General features: G+C 35.8%; 1 protein-coding gene across 1 annotated transcript in view; it reads left to right on the top strand.

Annotated features, from left to right (window-relative positions):
• Positions 1 to 27,689, top strand: part of Klhl1 (kelch-like family member 1) — a 444,521-nt gene that overhangs the window by 159,033 nt on the left and 257,799 nt on the right. The window contains exons 2-3 of the mRNA NM_001394673.2: positions 12,093 to 12,275; positions 20,676 to 20,812. Coding sequence (NP_001381602.1) covers positions 12,093 to 12,275; positions 20,676 to 20,812 — 320 coding nt within the window. The remainder of the gene's footprint in view (positions 1 to 12,092; positions 12,276 to 20,675; positions 20,813 to 27,689) is intronic.

Genomic DNA, 27,689 nt, shown 5'->3' with positions numbered 1-27,689 from the left:
TTGGTCTATCTGTCTGTCTCTGTACCAATACCATGCAGTTTTTATCACTATTGCTCTGTAATACTGCTTGAGTTCAAGGATAGTGATTCCCCCTGAAGTCCTTTTATTGTTGAGGATAGCTTTAGCTATCCTGGGTTTTTTGTTATTCCAGATGAATTTGCAAATTGTTCTGTCTAACTCTTTGAAGAATTGGATTGGTATTTTGATGGGGATTGCATTGAATCTGTAGATTGCTTTTGGTAAAATGGCCATTTTTACTATATTAATCCTACCAATCCATGAGCATGGGAGATCTTTCCATCTTCTGAGGTCTTCTTCAATTTCTTTCCTCAGTGTCTTGAAGTTCTTATTGTACAGATCTTTTACTTGCTTGGTTAAGGTCACACCGAGGTACTTTATATTATTTGGGTCTATTATGAAGGGTGTCGTTTCCCTAATTTCTTTCTCGGCTTGTTTCTCTTTTGTGTAGAGGAGGGCAAGTGATTTATTTGAGTTAATTTTATACCCAGCCACTTTGCTGAAGTTGTTTATCAGCTTTAGTAGTTCTCTGGTGGAACTTTTGGGATCACTTAAATATACTATCATGTCATCTGCAAATAGTGATATTTTGACCTCTTCTTTTCCGATCTGTATCCCCTTGATCTCCTTTTGTTGTCTGATTGCTCTGGCTAGAACTTCAAGAACTATATTGAATAAGTAGGGAGCGAGTGGGCAGCCTTGTCTAGTCCCTGATTTTAGTGGGATTGCTTCAAGTTTCTCTCCATTTAGTTTAATGTTAGCAACTGGTTTGCTGTATATGGCTTTTACTATGTTTAGGTATGGGCCTTGAATTCCTATTCTTTCCAGGACTTTTATCATGAAGGGGTGTTGAATTTTGTCAAATGCTTTCTCTGCATCTAATGAAATGATCATGTGGTTCTGTTCTTTCACTTTGTTTATATAATGGATCACGTTGATGGTTTTCCGTATATTAAACCATCCCTGCATGCCTGGGATGAAGCCTACTTGATCATGGTGGATGATTGTTTTGATGTGCTCTTGAATTCTGTTTGCCAGAATTTTATTGAGTATTTTTGCGTCGATATTCATAAGGGAAATTGGTCTGAAGTTCTCTTTCTTTGTTGTGTCTTTGTGTGGTTTAGGTATAAGAGTAATTGTGGCTTCGTAGAAGGAATTCGGTAGGGCTCCATCTGTTTCAATTTTGTGGAATAGTTTGGATAATATTGGTATGAGGTCTTCTATGAAGATTTGATAGAATTCTGCACTAAACCCGTCTGGACCTGGGCTCTTTTTGGTTGGGAGACCTTTAATGACTGCTTCTATTTCCTTAGGAGTTATGGTGTTGTTTAACTGGTTTATCTGTTCCTGATTTAACTTCGATACCTGGTATCTGTCTAGGAAATTGTCCATTTCCTGAAGATTTTCAAATTTTGTTGAATATAGGTTTTTATAGTAAGATCTGATGATTTTTAGAATTTCCTCTGAATCTGTAGTTATGTCTCCCTTTTCATTTCTGATTTTGTTAATTTGGACGCACTCTCTGTGTCCTCTCGTTAGTCTGGCTAAGGGTTTATCTATCTTGTTGATTTTCTCAAAGAACCAACTTTTGGTTCTCCTGATTCTTTCTATGGTCCTTTTTGTTTCTACTTGGTTGATTTCAGCTCTGAGTTTGATTATTTCCTGCCTTCTACTCCTCCTGGGTGTATTTGCTTCTTTTTGTTCTAGAGCTTTTAGGTGTGCTGTCAAGCTGCTGACATATGCTCTTTCCTGTTTCTTTCTGCAGGCACTCAGCGCTATGAGTTTTCCTCTTAGCACAGCTTTCATTGTGTCCCATAAGTTTGAGTATGTTGTATCTTCATTTTCATTAAATTCTAAAAAGTTTTTAATTTCTTTCTTTATTTCTTCCTTGACCAGGTTATCATTGAGTAGAGCATTGTTCAATTTCCACGTATATGTGGGCATTCTTCCCTTATTGTTATTGAAGACCAGTTTTAGGCCGTGGTGGTCCGATAGCACGCATGGGATTATTTCTATCTTTCTGTACCTGTTGAGGCCCATTTTTTGACCAATTATATGGTCAATTTTGGAGAAAGTACCATGAGGAGCTGAGAAGAAGGTATATCCTTTTGCTTTAGGATAGAATGTTCTATAAATATCCGTTAAGTCCATTTGGCTCATGACTTCTCTTAGTCTGTCGACATCACTGTTTAATTTCTGTTTCCATGATCTGTCCATTGATGAGAGTGGGGTGTTGAAATCTCCCACTATTATTGTGTGAGGTGCAATGTGTGTTTTGAGCTTTAGTAAGGTTTCTTTTACGTATGTAGGTGCCCTTGTATTTGGGGCATAGATATTTAGGATTGAGAGTTCATCTTGGTGGATTTTTCCTTTGATGAATATGAAGTGTCCTTCCTTATCTTTTTTGATGACTTTTAGTTGGAAATTGATTTTATTTGATATTAGAATGGCTACTCCAGCTTGCTTCTTCTGACCATTTGCTTGGAAAGTTGTTTTCCAGCCTTTCACTCTGAGGTAGTGTCTGTCTTTGTCTCTGAGGTGTGTTTCCTGTAGGCAGCAGAATGCAGGGTCCTCGTTGCGTATCCAGTTTGTTAATCTATGTCTTTTTATTGGGGAGTTGAGGCCATTGATATTGAGAGATATTAAGGAATAGTGATTATTGTTTCCCTTTATATTCATATTTGGATGTGAGGTTATGTTTGTGTCCTTTCATTCTCTTTGTTTTGTTGCCAAGACGATTAGTTTCTTGCTTCTTCTAGGGTATAGCTTGCCTCCTTATGTTGGGCTTTACCATTTATTATCCTTTGTAGTGCTGGATTTGTGGAAAGATATTGTGTAAATTTGGTTTTGTCATGGAATATCTTGGTTTCTCCATCAATGTTAATTGAGAGTTTTGCTGGATACAGTAACCTGGGCTGGCATTTGTGTTCTCTTAGTGTCTCTATGACATCAGTCCAGGATCTTCTGGCCTTCATAGTTTCTGGCGAGAAGTCTGGTGTGATTCTGATAGGTCTCCATTTATATGTTACTTGACCTTTTTCCCTTACTGCTTTTAATATTCTTTCTTTATTTTGTGCGTTTGGTGTTTTGACAATTATGTGACGGGAGGTGTTTCTTTTCTGGTCCAATCTATTTGGAGTTCTGTAGGCTTCTTGTATGTCTATGGGTATCTCTTTTTTTAGGTTAGGGAAGTTTTCTTCTATGATTTTGTTGAAGATATTTACTGGTCCTTTGAGCTGGGAGTCTTCACTCTCTTCTATACCTATTATCCTTAGGTTTGATCTTCTCATTGAGTCCTGGATTTCCTGTATGTTTTGGACCAGTAGCTTTTTCCGCTTTACATTATCTTTGACAGTTGAGTCAATGGTTTCTATGGAATCTTCTGCTCCTGACATTCTCTCTTCCATCTCTTGTATTCTGTTGGTGAAGCTTGTATCTACAGCTCCTTGTCTCTTCTTTTGGTTTTCTATATCCAGGTTTGTTTCCATGTGTTCTTTCTTGATTGCTTCTATTTCCATTTTTAATTCCTTCAACTGTTTGATTGTGTTTTCCTGGAATTCTTTCAGGGATTTTTGTGTCTCCTCTCTATGGGCTTCTACTTGTTTATTTATGTTTTCCTGGAATTCTTTCAGGGATTTTTGCTATTCCTCTCTGTAGGCTTCTACTTGTTCTCTAAGGGAGTTCTTCATGTCTTTCTTGAAGTCCTCCAGTATCATGATCAAATATGATTTTGAAACTAGATCTTGCTTTTCTGGTGTGTTTGGATATTCCATGTTTGTTTTGATGGGAGAATTGGGCTCCGATGATGCCATGTAGTCTTGGTTTCTGTTGCTTGGGTTCCTGCGCTTGCCTCTCGCCATCAGATTATCTCTAGTGTTACTTTGTTCTGCTATTTCTGACAGTGGCTAGACTGTCCTATAAGCCTGTGTGTCATGAGTGCTGTAGACCTGTTTTCCTCTCTTTCAGTCAGTTATGGGGACAGAGTGTTCTGCTTTCGGGCGTGTAGATTTTCCTCTCTACAGGTCTTCAGCTGTTCCTGTGGGCCTGTCTTGAGTTCACCAGGCAGCTTTCTTGCAGCAGAAAATTTGGTCTTACCTGTGGTCCTGAGGCTCAAGTTCGCTCATGGGGTGCTGCCCACGGGCTCTCTGCAGCGGCAGCAACCAGGAAGACCTGTGCCGCCCCTTCCGGGAGCTTCAGTGCACCAGGGTTCCAGATGGTCTTTGGCTTTTTCCTCTGGCGTCTGAGATGTGTGTGCAGGGAGCAGTCTCTTCTGGTTTCCCAGGCTTGTCTGCCTCTCTGAAGGTTTAGCTCTCCCTCCCACGGGATTTGGGTGCAGAGAACTGTTTATCTGGTCTGTTTCTTTCAGGTTCCGGCGGTGTCTCAGGCGCAGGGGTCCTGCTGCTCCTGGGCCCTCCCCCACGGGAGCCCAGAGGCCTTATACAGTTTCCTCTTGGGCCAGGGATGTGGGCAGGGGTGAGCAGTGTTGGTGGTCTCTTCCGCTCTGCAGCCTCAGGAGTGCCCACCCGACCAGGCGGTTGGGTCTCTCTCTCACCGGGTCTGGGAGCAGAGAGCTGCTCGATCTTTTTCCAATCTTTGTTTGCAATTTTGTCCTATTGACAGTGTCCTTTGCCTTACAATAGCTTTGCAATTGACAACTAAGTATAACCAATACAATCCTATAGTGAATATATTTAAGTGTATCTCATTCACTAAAACAATAATTTAACAATGTTTTTGTTAATAAACCTAATACTTATGCTATAAAACCTTAAAATACATACATTACTTATTTTCAGAAACATTATAGTTGAGATTAAACCTACTTGAATTTAAAGATGTAAAACTTAGATTTCTGAATCTACTAAAGCAAACAAAATATATAGTTTTTACCTCCCAAAATATTATTCAAAAACATTTGTGTTACCTATGTGTATGTTTTTATATCATAACACACTTGAGAAAACCGCTACTTAACGTTCCCATTATGTAAAATAAAATTGTACCCAGAAGCACATTTAATGACTATTCTTATTTCTCTCTTATCTAAGTATCAACACCTGGTGCTTGAACTTTATCCACAATAATACTTTCCAGATTCCAGCTTCTCTCCTGGGGTTAATAAGTTATTTCTGAATCAGTGCATTGAGCATGGTTTACCATTTATTTTTAACACTTCCTCACATTTCATTACTGATATGACAGTCCTGTTTTCACATTGCTAGGTGAGTTGTCTGCAGAGACATTTAAATTCCATTAGTTGCTTACCTTTTGTGAATTTTAGTATTTTGTGACTATGGGTTTGTGATTTTAATTAAAGTTATACTTACAAATTATGTAACATTTAAACAATGTGAATAAAACTGTTTGTATTTCCTGAAGTATATGCAAAGAGTATAGGGGTAGATAGAGGGAAGTTATCAAAAAATAATTCTATATTTTACTATATTTAGGTTTTGGACCAAGGACTATATTAATATTTATTTTCATATTATTGGGTATTGTGAGAATATTCCTTAATGTTTAATGTATTTTTCTTCAGTACTCAACCTGACGGGATAGTCGAACTAAAATGAAAGGAATTATTTGAAAATTAATTTAGCCATCTTATTTTTTTCCTCTTCATCACTAATGATAAAGATTTTGATTATCATATATATATATATATATATATATATATATCCTAATGTTGTTACCATCTTGTTTGAAATAGTATTAAAATGGCCCTGGCTGGGAGATACCTAAAGAGTTAGGAGGTCTTGCCATATTTCTAGATGACATAACTTTTGCCTCTAACTTTGACATAGCAGCTCACAAACTTCTGTAACTCCAGTTATGGGAATGCAACTTCTCTCTCTTTTCTGAGTATCTGTAATCATGGTCACATAACCACAAGCATGTGAATGCATCTAAATTAGCTTAAAATATAAATAGCAAAAGTATTTATAAGATTTTGTTTTATTACTTTTAGTATATATGTCAATTTCTGTATCTCTATCTATATCTTTCTATTCATCTATATACCAATTTATCGCCATATAAATTGTATTAACTTTATTTTTTCAAGTCCTTAAACTTTATCTCGAAGATTAAACAAGACTTAAAATATCAGTGTGCTTAAAATTACAGAACATTTATTTTGAACAGTTCTTTACATTTCAATTATTATATGAGAATTACATGTTTTACTAAGTAATATTAGAATGCTTGGTGACTTGTTTATTTATTTAATTAAATTCCATTTTTTCGTTAGCCTTCTTACTTTTAAGTCTTAATGCTTTTTTGTGGTACCACGAGAGAGAGAGAGAGAGAGAGAGAGAGAGAGAGAGAGGAGGAAAAGAGATAATTTTCAAAACACATCTTATTGATATATTGTTTAACATATATGTAAATATACAAATAAGTACATTGCATGAAATTATCTTATTCTCCATGAATTAAAACTTTGCATTTGGTGTGAACGAACAGGAATTCATAGCACATTTATTTATAAAGTATTCTCTCAATGCTAAACGGTGGGATAGATATTAGGATTTAATTTTGGTTGATTGTTATATTAGTATTGACTTTTTCTATAGTGAATTGTTGTGTTCTATAAAATTCATAAAACATCCAAAGATGCCAATCAAGCAAACTATGGCAAATAACACATTAAAAGACTTTATTAGGTATTAGTGTTTAAATTTCCTTGATTGTTATACTAGTATTAACTTTCTCCATAGCTCACTGTTCTGCTCTATAAAATTCATAAAATATCCAAAACTAACCAATAAAACAATGGTAAACAACACATTAAAAACACACAAATTGGTTATCAAATACCAAAAGGTCAGTCTTGAAAACATCTACACAAGTAAATTTGTATATATTATGTTTTATTTATGTATTTTAGAATATATATGTATTCTATGAGTTTGAGAGAGAATAGGTAGAAGTATGGGAGAAATGGGAGTAGAGAAGTAGTTTTATTATATTATAATTTTAAAAAGGAAAAAATAATCAAATCTTAACCCCATTTAATAACTTCATATATTTATCTATCACTAAATAGTTGATGAACTCAAGTATTTTTCTTCCCACATTTGTAGTTAACACATACTTGCAACATGCTAGGAAAATGCTAACTCTATTGTTCATGAATTGTAAAAGAAAGAGTTCTGAAATTATTGAAGTGTAAATTCAATCTCTTCAGAAGCTGCATACATGTATCTTTTCAATGAGGTCAACTAAATGAGAACTACAAAGTATCTATATCAATTTGCATAGTGAGAAATTTCACAGCTCCCACACCTAGCCTCAAAGAAATAGATAATAAATAGTTGATAATAGTCAATCACTTTACTTCAGAGATGAGACCTCCAAACACATTTATATGTGACCAATATTATATGTACATACAAAGTATGGTAATCTCCTCTCTCTCTCTCTCTCTGTCTCTCTCTCACACACACACACATACACACACACACAAACACACACACACACACAGACACAAAACACAGACTAATAATTACAGAAGAAAATTAAGAAAAGATACATTTAGAAGAACTCATCTCTCAGTGGTTTTAGGTTTGTTTCAAGAGTCAAAAACAGACATTAATGAATGAAACAGCTCTTTCGGGACAAATATATGTGAAATAAAGTAGGTCATATTCATAGCATGAATAGCTCAAGCGATATCAATTAAATGCATAACTGTTTTAATTTTTAAGTATGCTAGACTGCTGATGATTTTATCATGACTTAAATTTGAAACAGTTTTATAATTTTATTTTCTAAAATTTGAATTTATTATATTTTCTAATATTGTACCTTAGTAATAATAAAGGTAAAAATTAAAATATTCATTCATTCTATTAAAGACAGTTTAATGTATTATTTTATTATAAGGTTCTTAAAGATTTAAACTTGAAATACTAGAGTATAATAGGAAAAATTAATCAAAGTCATCTTTTCATTTTATACATAGAGGAAACATGTTTAAAGATATAATATGTATGTTCTAAAGTTTTAAAGTTTTACTTATCACATTGTAAACTTTGATTTTTAGTGGGAAGGAATCAAACCAATGAAGCTCATTTTGTAAATAACAGGTATTCTGGTGTGGAAAATTCATTTTAAAATCTCATCCTGGATCAAAGGTGGATGTGCATTAATCCTACCCAAGTCTGAGATTAGGAAATGATTTATGAGAATTGTACAAGAGAAAATCATACTGAACCAACAGAACCATTTATCTGACAGATCAAAAACCTTGAAGAAAATGACTTATTTCAAGAAATATAGAAAAAAATCAAAATGTGAAAAATTTAAAAAAAAACTAGGTGAAAATTAATACCAGAAAAATGTCTTGACACTCAGCTTGTCCTCTCTGTTCTTAATTTCATTGTTTTAAAATTTCTTAACATGGAGAACTGCATACACGTATACAAAGAAGTCAGATTATTTCCAACCCCATATTTTCCTCCAACTACTACAACACAATACTGCATAATCATTACTATTGTTTTATATTTTATTTAATTAACTTAAGGTGCTGTCCTTTTTCTGTCCTTACATATGTTGGTGTGGAACCATCCACTGCAGCACTTACTAGTGGCCACATCCTTTAAAAAAAACAAGCAGACATCAAAAGTAAGAACATGATTTATTTTTATTTTACTCTACTATGTCAACTGTCAATAGGTCACCAATCTGGGGTGGAATCTCCTGCCTAGAAAGCTTGATTTTATACAGGTTGGTCTAAAATATGCAACTCGTGTCTCAGACTATGTTTTATATAATTCTGAAGTCTCACTGAGACTTAAACATCTGTTACCCAATTTATTTAATAGTACAGTCACTGTCACTCAGGTCACTTGATAAAACTTAGTAAGGTCTTCCTTCATAACATTCAGAAAACTTTGAAACCTTCACTAACAGTAAGATTCACACTAAAGCAGACATTCAACTTGCAGATCAGTTTCGATAAAAGGTTACGGGTGGAAGCATTTTCCCAGTTCTGTTTCAAAAAAGAGCTGAAGCCTTTCTGCAGGGTTATAGTTAATATCTTCAATTTTAGACACGAGCCATGAATTGTAAACAGAGTATTAGAAATACCAAGATTTCATGGGAGACATTTTTTTTTGAGCTGAGGACTGCTAGACAAGCACTGTACCATTGAGCTAAATTCCCAACCCATGGGAGACATTTATAATGCATCTCTGACTCAGTTTTCTTTACTGCCTGTGATCTTATAGTATGATGCTGCTAGACTGACAAATGCTCTTTGCAGTGAGTTTTTTTTTAATATCTACACATGCCTTTGTGTGTGGACATTCATTGCTGTGCTACCTACATGCACCTGATTGTCAACATATGTTCCAAATCATGATGCTACTCTGGGTCAAATTTTGAAAGGTAAGCATTTAGCATAGCAAAATCTGTGGTAAGTTCAAATGTTCAAAGGGAGACACGAAAAATCTCTGAAAACATCTACTGTGCAATTAATTCATGTTGATACCAGATGACACATCGTGCATGTATGTTAGATGGATGCCCTGTGGATTCTTTTCGATCTTCTGGTACACATAAACATTCTCTTTAATTGATATGAATGGTTTATTTTATCTAACAAAGGTAGCTTTACTTTTTTTCCTGCTGTATGCTAGAGGATCTCCAATCAAGTTGCATGGGCAAGAGATGTTTTTATTTTCTTCCTAATCTTCATAGGGAAAAGTTCCAATTGTTATCATATTTGCTTATGACGTACCAGCTGGCTTTTTACACCAAAAGTGCGTTCACGAATTAACTCAAAATTGGTTGTGATTTACAAGCTTTTGATGAATATGTTTCATTACTTATATTTTGTTCCAGAATTTTGTTGTTGTATAGCGATCTATGGCCCACAGCTAGTCTATTGCAACATTGTAATGAACTTTGGTCTTGTTGACAAACTTGGGCAGCATAATCTCCTTTTTTTAAATGAACTTCTAAAACATTATTTTCTTGTAGTTTTTTTAATGGATATATCATTAAAATAGTTTTAACAGAGCAAATTGCATTGATTATAGAACTTAAAATACAATATAAAGTTAATATGCAGAATAAATGTGTTGAGAGAACAAGCAGAGTAAGCATATTCATTCTGTCAACCATTCATCATTTCTTTGACACAAACTTACCTCACAATTTGATGCATTGTCAACAGCCATTCAATGTGTAAAATAGCCACAAAATTCAGTCCTCTGTCTTATATTGTTCATATTTATTTTATATTAACTCGCAGATTTTCCCCATCACTTTCTACCCCTTCATGTGCCTATCCTCTGATCACTGTCATTTTACTTTCATATTGTATGAGTTTTTAATTGGAATCTCCAACAAGTAAAAATTTACTCTAGTTGCCTTTGTAAGCTTAGATATTTCTCTTAATGTAACATCTTTCAAGTATACACATGCTGCCCAATAGGATGAGAACAGTTCTTATTTTTGTGGAGGGATATCATTTTGTTTGGTACTTAAGCAAAAAATTTAAAACATTTTAATATTCAACATCAATATTATAATACATATGTAATGCATATACTATTTCAATGACATCTTCAGATTTTAACTTGATACTCTGCTACAGAAAATCTATCGTAAGTCACCTTCTAAGATAACGAAATACTTTTTCTTTAATTTATGTCCTGATTTCCAAAACAAATAATCTTTATTAAACTGACTTTTTTAAAAAAGTTCATTCCAATCACCTTTAGTGATTTTAATCCTTCTTTAAACTCTTCCATAAGAGTCTCTGAGGTCTGTCCAATGTTTGACTGTGTCTATTTGCATCTATTTCAGTCAGCTGCTAGGTAGAGCCTCTCAGAAGACATCCACCCAAGGTTACTGTCTAAGCATGACAGAGTATCATTAATAGTGTCAGAGAGAGGCGCTTGCTTTTAGGATGGGTTTCCAGTTGGTTATTGGTTGGCCAGGTCTTCACTCCCTGCTCTATTTTTATCCCTACATTTCTTTTAGACAGGACATATTCTGGGTCGAAAGTTTTGTGGGTGTGTTAGTGTTCTTATCTCCCCTGGGGTTCCTGCCTGGGTACAGGAAGGGGTCTTCTTCAGGTTCCATGTATTCACTGTTAGGCATCCTGGCTAAGGTCACCCAGATTGACTCCTTGGAGCCTCCCTACTTCTAGATCTCTGGGGCTTCCTAGAGATTTCACCCACCCCCAACCCCGACAATGTCAGATTTCCATTCATTTTTCTAGACCTGTGGATATCTCTCCTGTCTCTTCCCACACCTGATCTTACCCCTTATTTCTTTCGCTCTCATCTTTCTCACCTACTTCCCTCCCTCTCTCTGCTTCCAATGACTATTTTGCTCCCTCTATTAAATGGGATTGAAGTATCCTCACTTGGGGCTTCCTTCTCGTTTGACTTCTTTGGGTCTATGGGGTGTATCATGTATCATGGGGATCTGTACATTTTGGATAATATCCACTAATCAATGAGTACATGCCATATTATGTCCTTTGGGTCTGGGTTACCTCACTCAGGATGATGTTTTCTAGTTCCATCTATCTTCTTGTAAAATTTATAATGTCATTGTTTTTAATAGCTGAGTAGTACTCCACTGTGTAAATGAATCATAATTTCTGTGTTAATTCTTCGGTTGATAGACATCTGAGTGGTTCCTAATTTATGGCAATTATGAATAAAGCTGTGAAGACAATTAACAAATCTGTATGACTGGGAGCTCTCAGAGACTGAGCCACCAACCAGGAATATACAAGAGCTGGTACGAGGTTCCTGGCACATATGTAGCAGACGTCCAGCTCAGTTTCCACGTGACTACTCCAACAAGTGAAATGGAGGCTCTCACAAAAGCTGTAACGTGACCTTGGCATCCATTCCTCAACAGAGATGATTTGCCTGGCCTCTGGGGAAGAGGATAGGCCTCATCTGGCAGAGACTTTATCTACCAGGATAGGAGATTACCCAGGGGGGGCACCCTCTCCAAGAAGAGGAGGAGGATGTGGGAGGGAATATATATATATATATTAAACATCATCTTCCTGTTGTGTGTATGTGTGTGATTTATAGGTTGACAACGACCAATCATTCACTGACACCTCAAAGTGATTTGGACTCCAGTAGCTCTGAAGAATTCTATCAAGCTGTTCACCATGCTGAGCAATCATTTAGGAAGATGGAGAATTATCTAAAGCAACAGCAGCTGTGTGATGTCATCCTGATAGTGGGGAATCGAAAGATACCTGCTCATAGGTATGGGAGTGTCCATAGTGCAATTGTATATCCATATTTCTAAAGCTAATAGACTAGCTTTTAGACTGCAGAATTTGCTAGCTGTATAACAAGTAGAAATTATAATTTCTTGACATCTTGCGTTGTTACTCGGTTACTTTACATGCCAGGGAAAATTAACTCATCATTTTAATTATTTAACTACTAATAAATAAAAGTAAACTAAACATTTAAAATAATTATTCTTTTAACATCTTTAAAACTGCATATATTATATATATTAGTAATCAATAAATCTGAGTATAAATAAATAAATGAAAATCAATGAATCTATCAATTAATTCATCAATGACACATTCAGATAACAAATAAAGCACTCTCGGAGTGATTTAACAAAAAGTCAGTCCAGATTTGAATTCTATACTTTATGATACTCGTGTTGTCCTTTGTCTCTCCATTGCATTAGTTTGAATATGTTGCCAAGTATTAATGAACAGTGATTGCTAATAACTGTTATTTTGATATTGTTGGCATAAGTGTTTGTTTGTATATGTGTTCTAACTGTTTTTCCTCTTATAGAGTTACTTATTTCCTACATTTTCTTGGATGTAGTTATCTTCTTTGGGTTGCAGTTTTCCTTCTAGTAATTTATGTAGGGCTAGAATTTAGGAAACATATTGTTTAAATTTGGATTTGTCTTGGAATAACTTTTTTTCTCCATCTGTGGTGATTCAGAGTTTTGGTGGCTACATTAGTCTATGTTGACATCTGTGATTTCTTTAGAGGTTGCAAGAGGTTGTCCAGGCCCTTGTACTGTTTAAAGTCCCTGTTGAGAATCAAATATAATTCTGCCGTGTCTGCCTTTGTGTGTTACCTGGCTTTTTTCCCATGCCACTTTTAATATTCTTTTTGTATTTTTGATTATTATGAGGAGGGAGATTTTCTTTTCTAGTCCAGTCTATTTAGTGTTCTATAAACTTCCTGTGTGCTTATAGGCAACTCTTACTTTAGGTAGGGAAAGTTTTCTTTTTTGAATTTGTTGGGAATATTTTCAAGGTCTCAGAGCTGGGCCTCTTTATTTTCTTCTATTCCGTTTACTGTTAGGTTAGGATTTTTCATGGTGTTTCAGATTTCCTGGGTGTTTTGCATCAAAATGTCTTTAGATTTGCCATTTTCTTTGAAGTATCATTTGCTTCTGTTTTATCTTCTGTGCCTGAGATTCTTTTCTCCATCTACTGTATTCTGTTGGTGATGCTTATCTCGGATTTTGGTCCTTTGTTTCTGTTCTTCTGTTCTTTCCCCTAGGTTTTCAATATCCAAGATACCCTGTTTGTGTTTTCTTTATTGCTTCTATTTCTGTTTCATGTCTTGCAGTATTATTTATTTCCTTCACTTGATTAATTGTATCTTTATTTCTTTAAGAGATTTATTAATTTCCTTTTTAAAGCCCTCTATCACCTTTATAAGATTGGATTTAAGGTAAGGTTGGATTTAAGGTCTTTTTTTTTTCCCTTTGGTTGTGTTAGGCTTGCTATAGTAAGGTAGCTGTCCTCTGAAAGTGTCATCTTGATCTGGATTTTGTTGATTTTTTTAAATGTCCTTTAGCCATTTTGATGGCTTTGGTCCCTGGGTGTTCATGTTGTATTAGATATTGAGAGGGGGATAAGTTTAATGGTCCTTATGTGTCAGGCCGCTGATAGGTATCTTGTGCTGCATGGTTCCAGATCAGTAGGTCTGTTTGTTTCAGGATCTGTAGGTCTGATGAAAGTGGGCAGAGAGGTGGCTGGAGAATGGAGGTTCATCTGAGATAGCAGGCTACTTAGGGCAACTTCGGGTGTCCCAGAGGACTCAGTGAACAGGGGATATGTTTGATGAATGGAAGCTAACTTGTATTTAGGCTCTTCAGGTCAATAAAGGTGTGTGGAAAGGTAGGGGAGAGTGTGTCTTTGAATTTGTGAGAGTGGAGAATGAAAAGGAGAAATTGTGTCATTATATTTAAATTTCAAAAATTATTTTTATAATTCTTATTTTATTCATTGTTTGATATTATTTGAAATCATATAAATATAGGGAATATATATGGGAAAGACATTACAACAATTAATATAATTTATAATTTGTTCATTGTTTATTAGAAACAGTATGTTTGAGTATATATCATAAACTCCTAAAATTTATTCAGAGAGAATAGGCATAAAAGACAAAAATGAAGCATTAGCTGTCATGTCCTTAAAAGTATCCAATTTAGGTGCCATTTCTTGAAATAATTTGCAATAAAATGGTAAAGTTAAAATTTAAATCATGAATGAATACAATAATAATGTTTTACCAGGAATTATTGTTGCCTCCGTCTCCGTCCCGCAGAAAAGAGCGACACCACAGCGTTCTTCTCCATGCAGTTTATTCAGGAACCTTTCTTTCTGCCTTCAAGCAGGAATCTTTCTTTTCTTTTTTTCTCTCTCCCCTCAGCCCCCTGAGCACACTCCCTCATATCCTCCCTCAACTCCACCTCCTCAGTCCAGACTGCGTAATCTCAGTTCATAGGTCCAAGTCACATGGCCTGATCTTGCGTCATGGTGCACCTGCGCAGCTCTCACAATGGACGTGGCTAGTTTCAGGTGTGTGAGGAAGTCAGGTGCTAGTCATGAGACTTAGCTGCAGTCCCAGGCGCCATCTTGGGACTGCTGCCACACCTGCTCCCCACATCCTTTGTGACTGTATAGCTCAGAATGGCTCCCTACAAATTATAATGCAGGTTTTTGAGGGGAAGTATAGTATTAATAAATCAAATTACTGTAATAAACATTGCAGAGACCAGAAGATATTTAAAATTTATGGTCTTGGTTGTGTATCTGGCCCTGTTTGACACAATTTGATTATTTCTAAATGGAAAAGGAAATCTTTATTTTCTCCATTTTAAAATATTATTATAGAGTAAGAACCAAGGCCTGGAAGATTTTAATTGTTCCTGATATAAAAATCGATAATTTGTGAGTGTAGAATGCAAACTCAAAAATACAGGTACATATAACATCTGTCTTCAAAGCACACAAGTATCATAAATCAGAACACTCTCTTTCAAACATGTTATAATACCGACCAAGAAGAGCACAAAAGATAAGTACAGACAAAAGTATCAGATGGTCAGTGAAGACAGAACATTACCCTTTATGAAAAAGGAAGACTGTGAAGGTAAAGAGGAGAGGGGAGAGATTCTACATAGATTGGCTTGGTAACACCAGACCACAGAAGGCAGCTGTGCAAGTTTAAGTATAAAATGTTATTAGAAGAAACAAAAATATGCAAGGGCAAAGGAACAATGAATCAAGGAGTCAACCTTGTCTCCTTCAGCCTCCCAGGGATTTACCTGATGCATGCAGACATACTATGCTTCACAGAAGCACATGATGTGTTGGTTACCACGGACTCCATTACTTATCTAGAGGTGAGGAACATGTTGGCAGACAAAGAGCATGGGACTTTTGGGGCCAATGAAGCTTTTTGGAAGAAGTGTCCTTTTTTCTTTATTTTATGTTAATACTGATTCAGAATGTCTGGGCCTTATAAGGAGGACATAGACCTAGAACAAACTAAAAGATGGATTTTTGTTGTTTTTAGCATAAGAAAAGAAGTATAAAGGAAACACAGCAAAACCTTATCCATGTCATCTGGAAGAAACCTAATGGCATAAAAACAATTGGAAATAACATAAGAAACATACAGGCAGTATCCTGAATTTAGTATAAAGACAGTCAAATGCTGGTAGAACATTTGGCCAATGATATTTTTTTTTTACAGGCACTGCAATAGTACAGTAAAATTTAAAGCCATTATAAAAATCATTAAAGCAGTGCTAAAAGGGAGACTTTGCAAAAATGAATATTTAAGCAACGCATAGAAATCTGCAATTAGTCACAGCAAAGGGCAGGTCAGGGATTAGAAGGAAGTCACTGAGGAAGAGGTAAAGCTGAGATAAGGAAGTCTGTACATCTCTAACTGAAAAAAAAAAGGTTTCAAAAAGTGGGAGGTTGGCAGTTTCAAACATGATAAAAAATTGAAGTGGAATATAGCAATCTTTAATATATTTGTAAAGAACTACATTTTAGTGACCCCCAAAGAGAGGTTTGCCTAAGTGGCCGCACTTACCTACTGAATCAGTTTTTGCTCCAGCTTTCCTTACGTTAAGGGAAGCTAAATAAGCAAGTATGAAGATCTTAACTCTTGCCAAATGTTGAATCTAGATTTTAATTTAAATCTTTTGTGTCACTAAATCTAAATGGGGAATCCATCCTTTCCTACTACTCTGACTGAGCAGGCAGCATTTCCCTAGAGCTGATACAGATTTTATTTGATGTGATTCAAACTTGCACAATGTAGGTCACAAAATATTTTGCTCTTCAGAATGGGACCTGCCTGTAGTACAAACTTACAGTGTAAGAACACGCTGAAATACTTGTTCCTGGAGAGATGCCTAACCTGATGTTTATGGAGACAAATATTATTTATCACCTGATGTTTATGGAGACATTTACTACTTAACACTTTGATAAAACCGATCATTTCTCACTCACTTATTTCTCTGGGTTGCAGTAAATATTTTGCCATTTCTATGCTTTTTAAATAAAATTAATAATTACTATTATAGAGATTATTTTATGTGTAAATATGTTTTGCATTCATGTATGACTGTGAATGACATACATGCTTGATCTCTTCATAAGTGAGGACATTATAATCCATAAAAGTGATTTAACGATGTTTATGAGCTGTCAACCGAATGGATGGAATCAAACCCTTTTCCTCTGAATGAGCAGCCAGTAATTTTAACTGCTGAGCCATCTCTGTAGCTGATATTTCTATTTATTATTTGTTAATATTTTGTAACTAGGTCAATCTAGTCGTCATTCTGATTTAGCATCCCAAAAGATAAGAAAGCAGGTGTGACCCACATGGCCTGGCTTTAGATTGATAAAAGTAACAATGAAAAATATTCAAAATATTTTTGTTATATAGGTACATAAAAACAGCAAGTGATATATTTTCATTAATTCAAAAAAGAGGTGCTGTGCATGAGATAAATGACAACTTAAACGATGGTCTATTCTGAATTTTTAAAACACATTTTATTAGACACGGTGGGAAATGAGTTGGATGAAACGATGAGAATGTGAATGCAAACAGTTTGTAATATTTGGCTTACAATGCTCAACCTCAGTATTACAGAAGTTCAGGAAATTAGAGCAACTACAGGTTAAATACACACACACACACACACACACACACCACACACACATGCATACACACACACTCACACACCACAAATACACACACACCACACACACACCACACACACACACTCACACACCACACACACACACACTCACACACACTCACACACACACCACACACACACACCACACCACACACACCACAAACACATCACACACACACCACACACATACCTACACACACACATACATACACACACACACTTACATTACTTTCAAGTACAAATGATATACCTGTGTGTATGTAGCACTGTAAAAATGATAAAAATCCTAAGAAAAATCTAAATTAATTACAAATAAATGGTACATTACAACATAAAATAGTTTGAAAATTAATATTCTATTACAACTAATAAAGTCTAGATGATAATGAAGTAGGGCATTTCTTCATAAATGAAAGGAATAAATCTACTATCCCCCATTAAGTAAGAATACTTTATGATATATTGTAAATGATACTAGAAAAAAAATCTAGTAAACAAAAGCTAGGAAATCCTTTGTCCTCATAGCTAAACTAAAATAGTCCTAAAGAAAACATTTTCTACCATTGATAAGAAATTGATGCTGTAAAGAGAAATAAATACTCGAAAAAAGAGAAAATATAAGTTTTTCATTACCAAATATACATCATACATATAAATTCTTCTTGAAGTCGAATGGAGGAAGAAATTATCATACTGTAATTTCATATAATGTCCATTAAATGGTACAAATGCGTTTGATCACCAATTAGTGTTGGTTAAAGCAGAAAATTGTGAAGTCATACGATAGCCAAGGGTAATGTATAGTTTAATTTTTAATGGCTCATTGGGTAAAATTTATATTATACTTTCAACAGGCATATTTCATTATTTGGCTTATTTTTAACTTAGTCCTGTGCAACAGTTTCATGAATATGTGCAGTGTACTCTCACCGAATTCATTCTTCATATCCCTGGTTGGTTTCCTTTCTCACTCTTGCTTACTCTGGTTTTTCTTTTTAATTTTTATCTTTAAGTATTATTATTCTTTAATCATTTTTTATAGTCCTGTTGTTATCCCCGTGCCTGTCAGCCCTTCTACGGTTCCTCATCCCATTCCCATCTCCAGTCTCCAAGAGGATGTACCCGCCCCGCACACCAACACATCTTCTCACACCCTGTGGCCTCAATTCTTTCCAGGGTTAGGAGCATCTTCTTCACTGAGGCCACACCAGGCAGTCCTCTGCTGTATATGTGTTGGGGGCCTTGGACCAACTAGTGTTCGCTGCCTGATTGGTGGGCTAGTGTCTGTGAGATCTCAGGGTCCAGGTCATTTGAGACTTCAGGGTCACCCTTCTCCTCAGCTTCTTCAGTTTTCCCCAGCTTTCACTGGTTGGGTGTAAATATCTGCATCTGACTCTGTCAGCTGGGTCTCTTGAAGAGAAGTCATGATAGGATGCTTTTGGGGAGCACTCCACAGCCTCAGTAATAGTGGCAGGGCTTGGGACCTCCCCTTGAGCTTGATCCCGATTTGCTCCTGTCTCTGGCCTTCCTTTCCATCAGGCTCCTCTCCATTTATATCCCTGCAGTTCTTTTGTTCTTCTTTTGCTCATACTCTTCTCCCACTTTCACATTTGTTTGTTTTGTTTAGACCCATTGAAGGTAAATTAAGGTTAGGTATATGAGCAGGATTAAGAAAACTAGATCACGGAGGTTTATCGGTAACTACATCAGTGAATAAAATGATAAATATATTCCTTCCTCAGAAACAATTAACTGCCAGTACTGCCTCAAGTTCTCACACTCTGTCACAAATCGATGTTAGAATAATGAAGGACACATGCCTTCCTCCTGCCCTGCCCCGCCCTGCCCCGCCCCGCCCTGCCTTTCATTTTCCAGCCTAGTTTAGGATCTCTAGTGATCTTCCTTGCAACAGCAATACCATATGTAGAAGAAAACCTTTTATAACACTACTCCTCTCCCCTCTGTAGGCTACTCCTCTTTTAACTTCTTTATTGATTACTTGTGATTTTCATATCAAGCCCCAAACCCCATTCATCTCCTTGTTCCTTCATATTCAACTCTCTCCTCCTCCACTAAAAAACAAACAAACAACAAAAAAACAAAAAAAAAACAAACAAACAAGAACCAAACCAACTAAACAGACAAACCACAAAATAAATTGCTGTGCAAGCTTCAATGTGTCACAGCATGTCGCAGAGTATACCTTTAAATTATCCCCCTCTCCCTCCCCCTTCTAAAGCATCCCAATATCCTCAGAAGGGGTTGTAGATGCCTCTTATTTAGGGTTGAATACTTAGATCTCACTCATTTTGAACAGGTCAAGTCTCTTCATTATCCACTGTCTAGTGTGAAAAAGGAAGCTTCTCTGCCCAGGGCTAAATAATAGCATTAGTCTCCAGATGTAAACCTGAATGTTTAAAGGATGTTTGGGCACATGCTTACTTAGCAAAATAACAGTGACAGATTTAGTCTGTGTCATGGACAGTGACAGGCATTTGACTAGGTTTACAGTAGCAAGCTTTGTATTCCTTATTGGAGAATATGCATCATTTCAGTCTGCAGCTATCTCAAAACCAGCCATACTATGTGCACAGTATTTTCATAACGAGATATGTATTTCCTGGCGGATCAGCAGTGTTGCATGCAGATTCCAAGCAGAACACAACAAATGACCCTTTCTTCCCCAGAAGCCTACATTGCTTTGACGAATATAAATATTTGGAAGGCTGCATGCTAGCTAGTAGTAAAAAAAGAATCCCTTCTCTCTTCCAGGTTCAGACTCTGTATTCTGAATGTCCTGGATCCAAAACTTATGCTTTGTTTTGTTTTGTTTTTCTTTTTTTGTTTATTTCTGCATCAGGGTTAGAACATTTCATTTTGAGGGGCGAAGAGGAGAACGGCTACAGTGTTTTGTTTTGTTTTGTTATGTTTGTTTTTGTTTTTTTGATGCTTCTGAAAAATCTCTGCCAAACAATTCACATCCTCCCAATAGTTTCAAAAAACCATTCGACTTCTTTTAAATTTAAATTATAAATTTAGAGTTGGATCAAATTGCTGATGGTTGATTCATTGGTCTTCATTGTGTCTGCTGAACTCAGTGCTTTGTGCTTCAGGAGCAATGCCTAAAATAGGTCCTGTGCCTCTTTCAGGCTTGTCCTGAGCTCTGTCTCTGACTACTTTGCTGCCATGTTTACAAGCGATGTCTGTGAAGCCAAGCAAGAGGAGATCAAGATGGAAGGCATAGACCCAAATGCACTCTGGGATCTTGTTCAATTTGCATATACAGGTACAGTAAAGCAATTATAATACCGTATTTATACCATGCTTGTCTTAAAACACTGGTTTTAGGTCTTTCAAAGCTAAAATAGCAACTGAATTTTTATCATTAGATTTTTAGTTATAGTCTACATAATGGGGAAAAGGTGGTCTTTATATTATGTGAAATCACAAATGTACAAAGATATATGCTTTGTATTTCTCATACAACGCTTACAGTATTAAAATGCATGAATAAAATTAATATTGAGGATGTAATGAAGTTAAGAAAGAAATACAGTTAATCATTAAATTCAAAGTTGCGTATCTCCATAGTTAGCCAGAATATTAATCATATGAAAAGATTCTCTTTAGAAATAAGTTAACATAATTCGCATTTTCCTTATTGTGTTAATTTAATGTTAAAATTTCATGACATTTATATTGATATGAAAATTGAGCTAAAAGGTATAATAATGATAATTAGAGTTTGGAGAACAACTACACTTGGAAATGTGAAAAGTTTTTCTAATTTACTATGTTTATATATTCCTTTGAACATTACAATATTTAAAAGTACATAACGTTGTAAATTTTGTGTTGTCAAATATGTGCAATTCTGAGCTATACCAAAGGAGAATGATTTAATAAATAAGGCAGAGTTACAAGGGAAAGAATTGGATGAATGTCTTAAAGAAAAATATAAAGAAATGATAAAATACATGAACCTTGCATATCGAATTTAAAATCAGCTTCAGCTATGTGATGTGAAATCAGACATTTCTCATCTCAATAATTTTAAAATATAGTTATACACAGCAAAATTTTCACTATAAAGGTCTAAGACTATTTGAAAGGTATTGTAATAGTGGAAAAAGACCTTGGTTTGGTTTGACTACAACTGGATTGAATTAAGGGAGCTGGCGTTTAAGCCTTGGGATGAAGAAAGCATGCTAACTCCTTGTATTGTCTACTTAGGTTAGCAGAGAAAAAAAAACATGTTTGCATATCTTTGTTGTAGTCTCAACACTTACAAATTCCCTGAAGGCTATATTTCAAGGCACTGAGAAAATGCTTAGAGAATGTAAAACTGTAAAAATGTTTTTGAAAATACATCTCAAAGAAATGGAGAAAAATGTATGTGTAATTCTAAATATTCTGAAAAAATGATTTTAGGAAAATTAAGATCAATAAGCATTAAAACATGTCTAAAATTTTATCAAATGGCGGAACTATTCAGAGCTTCACAATTTAATTACAATCTGTTTATACCTCTAGCTAGTAAACTAGTCCATCACAGACAACAAACTTATCAGTGAAGCCTGCATACAGAGTGATTCACAAAACAATCTCAAACCCCCATCAAAGTCTGCCTACTGGTGGAGTCTAGGGGAACTGTCACCACATTTACTTTGACATGAGCTCACCAGTATCCAGTGGATGCTTCAAAAGTTGATGGTTCCAAATATAGTTCATATTAAAGTCATTGAGTCACAAAGAGGAATGGATATGAGAAGGGAGCGTGAAAAGTGTTAATAATGAAGGCAGGAGTGTAAGGGTGTGAGAGGACCCAGAATTAACTCTATAAATGTATGAATTTTTTAAATAAGAAAACTAAAATGTTTTTTTTTAAGTTCATTCTTTTCTAGATTGGGGGAGGGGTAATATTTTAGGAATCCTTCCAGAAAGAGAAAAGCACAGTACACATGTCCTGTTTCTATGCCCTGGCCAACTTACCTTTGAGCAAAAATAGGCCAAAGACACTCGCTATCTTGTTAGACAAGGTTAGATGTTGTTTCAAAGCTTCCTGCTGAGAATAATGACCCAAATATGGTTCTACTTTTAGGAGAAAGTAAGAATAGAAATCTGCCTCCCAATTGCACTGATATTTTGGACTTTCCCCCAAGCATATTTGTACTGTGGCCTTTGCCTATAAACATAGTTATGTATTAGGGGATTGATGTATTTCCAATTTTATGTTTACATAAGTGTTCTAGATAAGCAATAAATTTACATTGTAATACTACAAAAGTTGTAGGAATGATATCAATTATATACTTGTCTTTTGTTACATACAATGTGAAACTTGTTAACAATGGAAGAAGGCAAATGTTCATTTCTATAAATAGGAAAGAATACAATATTTCTACATGTGTCTAATTAGCAGGCTATCTCCATGATCTAGAAGACTACTTTGAAAAGATCTAAAATGATTACCTTCTGCCTAAAGAATGAGCAAGTAGGAAAATAAAACACCATTACTTGAGAATCTTTTCTTAAACTTTTTTCTCCACACTTCCTGTTACCCAAAGGGAGGCCTTGAATTGATTCATTTTCTTTGCCACTTGAGAATTTAAAAGGCAGAGAAAATCTGGAGCATGTCAGGTAGCCATAGTGAAAAAGTATATAGAAACAGACAGAATCATCAGTTGAAGAAAGACTTCTATTAGGGGTAGGGAAAGACAAATACCAAGAAATAAAGAGGAAGACTCTCTGCAAAGCAGAAGGGGAAAACCTGAACTCGAATCCTGGCTTCCTCTTGAGTGCTAGTGGTCTTTTTACTCTCTTAGGGGGTTTTCTTCACCTAATTTAGATTTGGCCATTTCAAAAAAACAGAATGCCAATTGGTCCACAACTGTTGGGTAAATATGTCCTGATCAGACTTTGAACTTCTTGAGCCATTCTATCAGCAAGGTTCTTATTGGCAAACAACCACAGGACCTTTGTTTATAGCAGCTTTGAAGTTTTTATCTCATGTCCAGAATTTGAAGGAAAAGCCGAGAGTCTTGGAAGTTCATCGTCTTTACTGTCTCATCATAGCCTTTCTCATCATGTGCCCTCGTCTTTGAACAATGAAGTTTTTAGTGATTATAAAATTTGAGAACCTTAAATATGGAGAAAGAAAAACTATTTTGCAGGTGGCTTTCAGCTGATCTAGTTGATGCATTGCGAAGTGTGGGAAACCCCTTCCCTACTTCTTGGCCTATATTAAGGACATAAATGAGAAAGAATTGAATCAAATGTTAGAAAACATCACCAACAAGTAAATAAACAGCAACGATAGGATTTGTTCTGTCTGCTATGAACCAACAAGTTCAGGCGTTTTACCAGATCAAATTAAACAAGTGACTTTAAGGAAAGATACATTAAAAAAAGAGAGATAATATTAGGGGAAGGGGACAAGATAATATTAATAGCTTACAATAAAAAGTGTGTAATTGTTTGTTTTTAGTGAGTAAAAATATATAAAAGCAAGAGGAACTCTCTTTCCCCCATGTTCCCCTTTCTCTGTTTTGTCATTTTTAAATTTTTTTCTCAGACAATATATTCTGATTATCTTTCCCTCTCAAGGACCTCTCACAGATCCTCTCCACCTCCCCACCCGATTAAAACACAACCCTGAACATAAATAAGCATACTAAAATAGTAAAGTGGTAAAGTAATAAAATAAGGCAAAGTAAAAATAAACATAACAAAATACAATTATACAAAATGCCAGCAAAAAAAAGGGACAAATGAATAGCACAGGAATGCATAAAGACATGGAAACACACACATGTACATGCAGAAAACATTTACAAACAAAACTAGAAATCGCAAGACATAATGAAGATGTAAAGTATTATATAATATTTCATGACTCTTACATATTTATATATATGAAATGTAAGGGAATGTGATTTATGAAGATTGATACCCCAGAATCAAATAAAAGCATTTATTCTCCAGAGTACCTTCATGCAGGGGTCCACGATTTTTCAGAATAGAAGACAGAGATGTGGATTTTGCTGGGTCAATTTAAAGTTTGTTAGGGTAGAATTGAGTGACTTGTACCTTTCATTTCCTTGATTGGTTTGTTCTATCACTAATATAGGGGTCTTTGTGATTGATTAAGGTTCTCGGGGATTTGGGGGACATTTGGTGATCAACTATACTTGGTTCAACCTAGGTGGTGCAGCAGTTTCTACAGCTCCTGATGAGCCCTTGAGATTGGCTCAGGCTACGTGGTAGGACAGATTCCTGAAAAGAGTTTTTTTTTTCCCCATGGAATTGACTTGTAATGGATTTTTCCAGCTCTGGGAAACAGAAACTTAGGCATCATCTCCCAAACTGCCAGTTTGTATCCTGTCGCGGAGTGAGCCTAGCTCTGGCTAACTCTGTCCTCTCAGAGTTATATATGAAGTAAAATGAAATGAAATGACAATTATTTGTCATTTGGGTGCTTGCAAAACTAAAGAATTGGTTGTATACAAGATGGTAATTTAAATATGAAATTAAAAATTGTTTATCTTGTTACTAGAAAATACCATATTTGTAGGCCCTAATATTGTAGTGCTATTAACAAAAAATTATATTCACTAAAACAACGATATTGGTCATAAAGATAATAGCACACTACTGCTTAGAATACTAAGAAAATTAAAAAATTGTCCTTAAAATTTTTCATTAATTCTATTTTCCATTTAATCTTTAAAAATTCTGCTCATGATACTGGTGATTTATAGTGAGTCAAGTCCTATGCAAGTAAGAATACACATTTTTTCCTTTTCTTCTGTTCTTGCTTGTATTTAATTTTTTAAAGATAAATATTTTTCTCATATAAATGTATGCTGATAATATCTTCCCTTCTGGCCTTTTTTCAGATTCTCCTTAATTACCTACCCAATAAAAGTAACACCACCCCTTTTTTACTAGAATACAAATAGGCATGCAACATTAATTATAGTGATAATAAAATAAAATAATAAAAAAAATATAACATAACAAACGAACAGACAAAACAGGACCAAAGGACAAGCACAAAGGACACATAGGGACGCTGAGACACAGATGGGCAGATACAGAAAGCTCACACAAACAAATTCGGAAAGCAGAATATAAAAATGTCCATAAAGGAGGGGGGAAAGCCCAAAGTACAGAGAGACAAAAAGCCTCCAAAGAGCATTTGAGCTACTTCACTATTTTTTTTTTAATTTACCAAGCATGAGTGTGCCCTGAAGTATGGTTTCCATACCAAGTGAGACTCCAATACAGAAAATTATTTCCTTTGAGTGTGGTTTTGAATAGAGATGTTTCTAGGTTACAGACGAGCATTTGTATCCGCATTCCTTCAGCACTCGGATCCCATCTGGCTTAGACCTGTGCAGACTCTGTGCATGCTGCCAGACTCTCAGTGCATTCATATCTGCATCAGTCCTGCTGTGTCTAAAACGGGCCTTCTTTCCTTCTTGTCATCCATCTTCTGTGGCTCTTACAGTCTTTCTACCAGTTCTTCATTAACGATCCCTGATCCCGGAGGGGAATGATTTAATGAAGTTATTCCATTTTGAACGGAGTGTTCCAAAATCTCTCGCTCTACACGTTGTCCATTTTGGGTTCCTGCTTCAGTTCTTACATCCTGGAAGGTGAAGGCTCTTGAAAATTCCTCAGTAAGGCACTGATGTATGTGTATAGTAAGGTATTGATAGAAGTTATTTTTTTTCGTTTGATTTTTTTTGGATATTTTATATATCTACATTTCAAATGTTATCCCCTTGCGCCCCTCTTATTACCCCTCCCGTTCCCACTGCTTCTATGAGGAAGCTCTGACTCCCACCACCCACGCCAATCTCAACACACTGGCATTGCCCTGTATTGGAGAAATGAGCCTTCAAGGACCACGAACTTTTCTTCCTATTGATGCTGAGCAATGCCACTCTCTGCTACATATGTGGTTGGAGTCATGGTCCCTCTATGTATACTCAATCATTGCTTGGTGGTTTAGTACTGGGAGCTCTGGTGGGGTCTGGTTGGTTGGTATTGTTGTTCTTCCTTTGGTGTTGCAAGCTCCTTCAACTCCTTTAGTCTTTTCTCTAACTCCTTCATTGGAGTCCCCTTGTTCAGTCCAATGGTTAGCTGCAACTATCCTCATCTGTATGAGTAGGGCTCTGGCAAAGCCTCCCAGAAGACACCCGTATCTGGTTCCTGTCAGCAAGTACTTTTGGCATCAGCAATAGTAATGGGTTTTGGGGCAGCATATGTGCTGCGTTCCCAGGTATGGCAGTCGCTGGATGACATTTTCTTCAGTCCCTGCTCTACTCTTTGCCCTTGTGTTTCCTCCTGTGAGTATTTTGTTCTCTCTTCCAAGAAGGAATGAATTGTCCATATTTTGGTCTTCCTTCTTCTTGGGCTTCATATGACTGGTGATTTTTTTCTCAGTAATTCCAAGCTTTTGGGCTAATATCCACTTATTGTGACTGCATACAATTTGTGTTCTTTTGTGACTGGGTTACCTCACTCAGGATTTATTTTCTAGTTCCATCCATGTACTTTCTTGTGGCCATTGTTTTCAATAGCTGAGTAGTGTACCATTGTGTACTCCATTGTGTAAATGTACCACATTTTCTGTATTCATTCCTTAGTTGAAGGACATTTAGTTTTTTTTTTTCCCTAGCTTCTGGGTATTATAAATAAGGCTGCTTTGAAGATAGTGGAGCATGTGTCTTTGTTATATGTTGGAGGATCTTTTGGGTATATGCCCAGAAATGGATTAGCAGGGTCCTCAGGTAGTACTATGTCCAATTTTCTGAGGAACCACCAGATTGATTTCCAGAGTGGTTGAAGCAGCTTGCAATCCCACCAGCAATGGAGGGAGTCTTCCTCTTCCCCACATTCTAGCCAGCATCTGTTGTCACCTGAGTTTTTGATCTTAGCTATTCTGATTGATGTGAGGTAGAATCTCAGGGTTGTTTTAAATTGCATTTCCGTGATAACTAAGGATGATGAATATTCCTTCAGTTGCTTTCAGCCATTTCTATTTCTTAGTTGAAAAATTCTTTGTTTTTGCTCTGGACCCCATTTTTAATAGGATTATTTAATTCTCTGGAGTCTAACTTCTTGAGTTCTTTGTCTATATTGGATATTACCCC

Source organism: Rattus norvegicus, chromosome 15 (assembly GCF_036323735.1).
Source record: "Rattus norvegicus strain BN/NHsdMcwi chromosome 15, GRCr8, whole genome shotgun sequence".
NCBI classification, from domain to species: Eukaryota; Metazoa; Chordata; class Mammalia; order Rodentia; family Muridae; genus Rattus; species Rattus norvegicus.
This window is presented reverse-complemented; position numbering and strand designations above follow the sequence as displayed.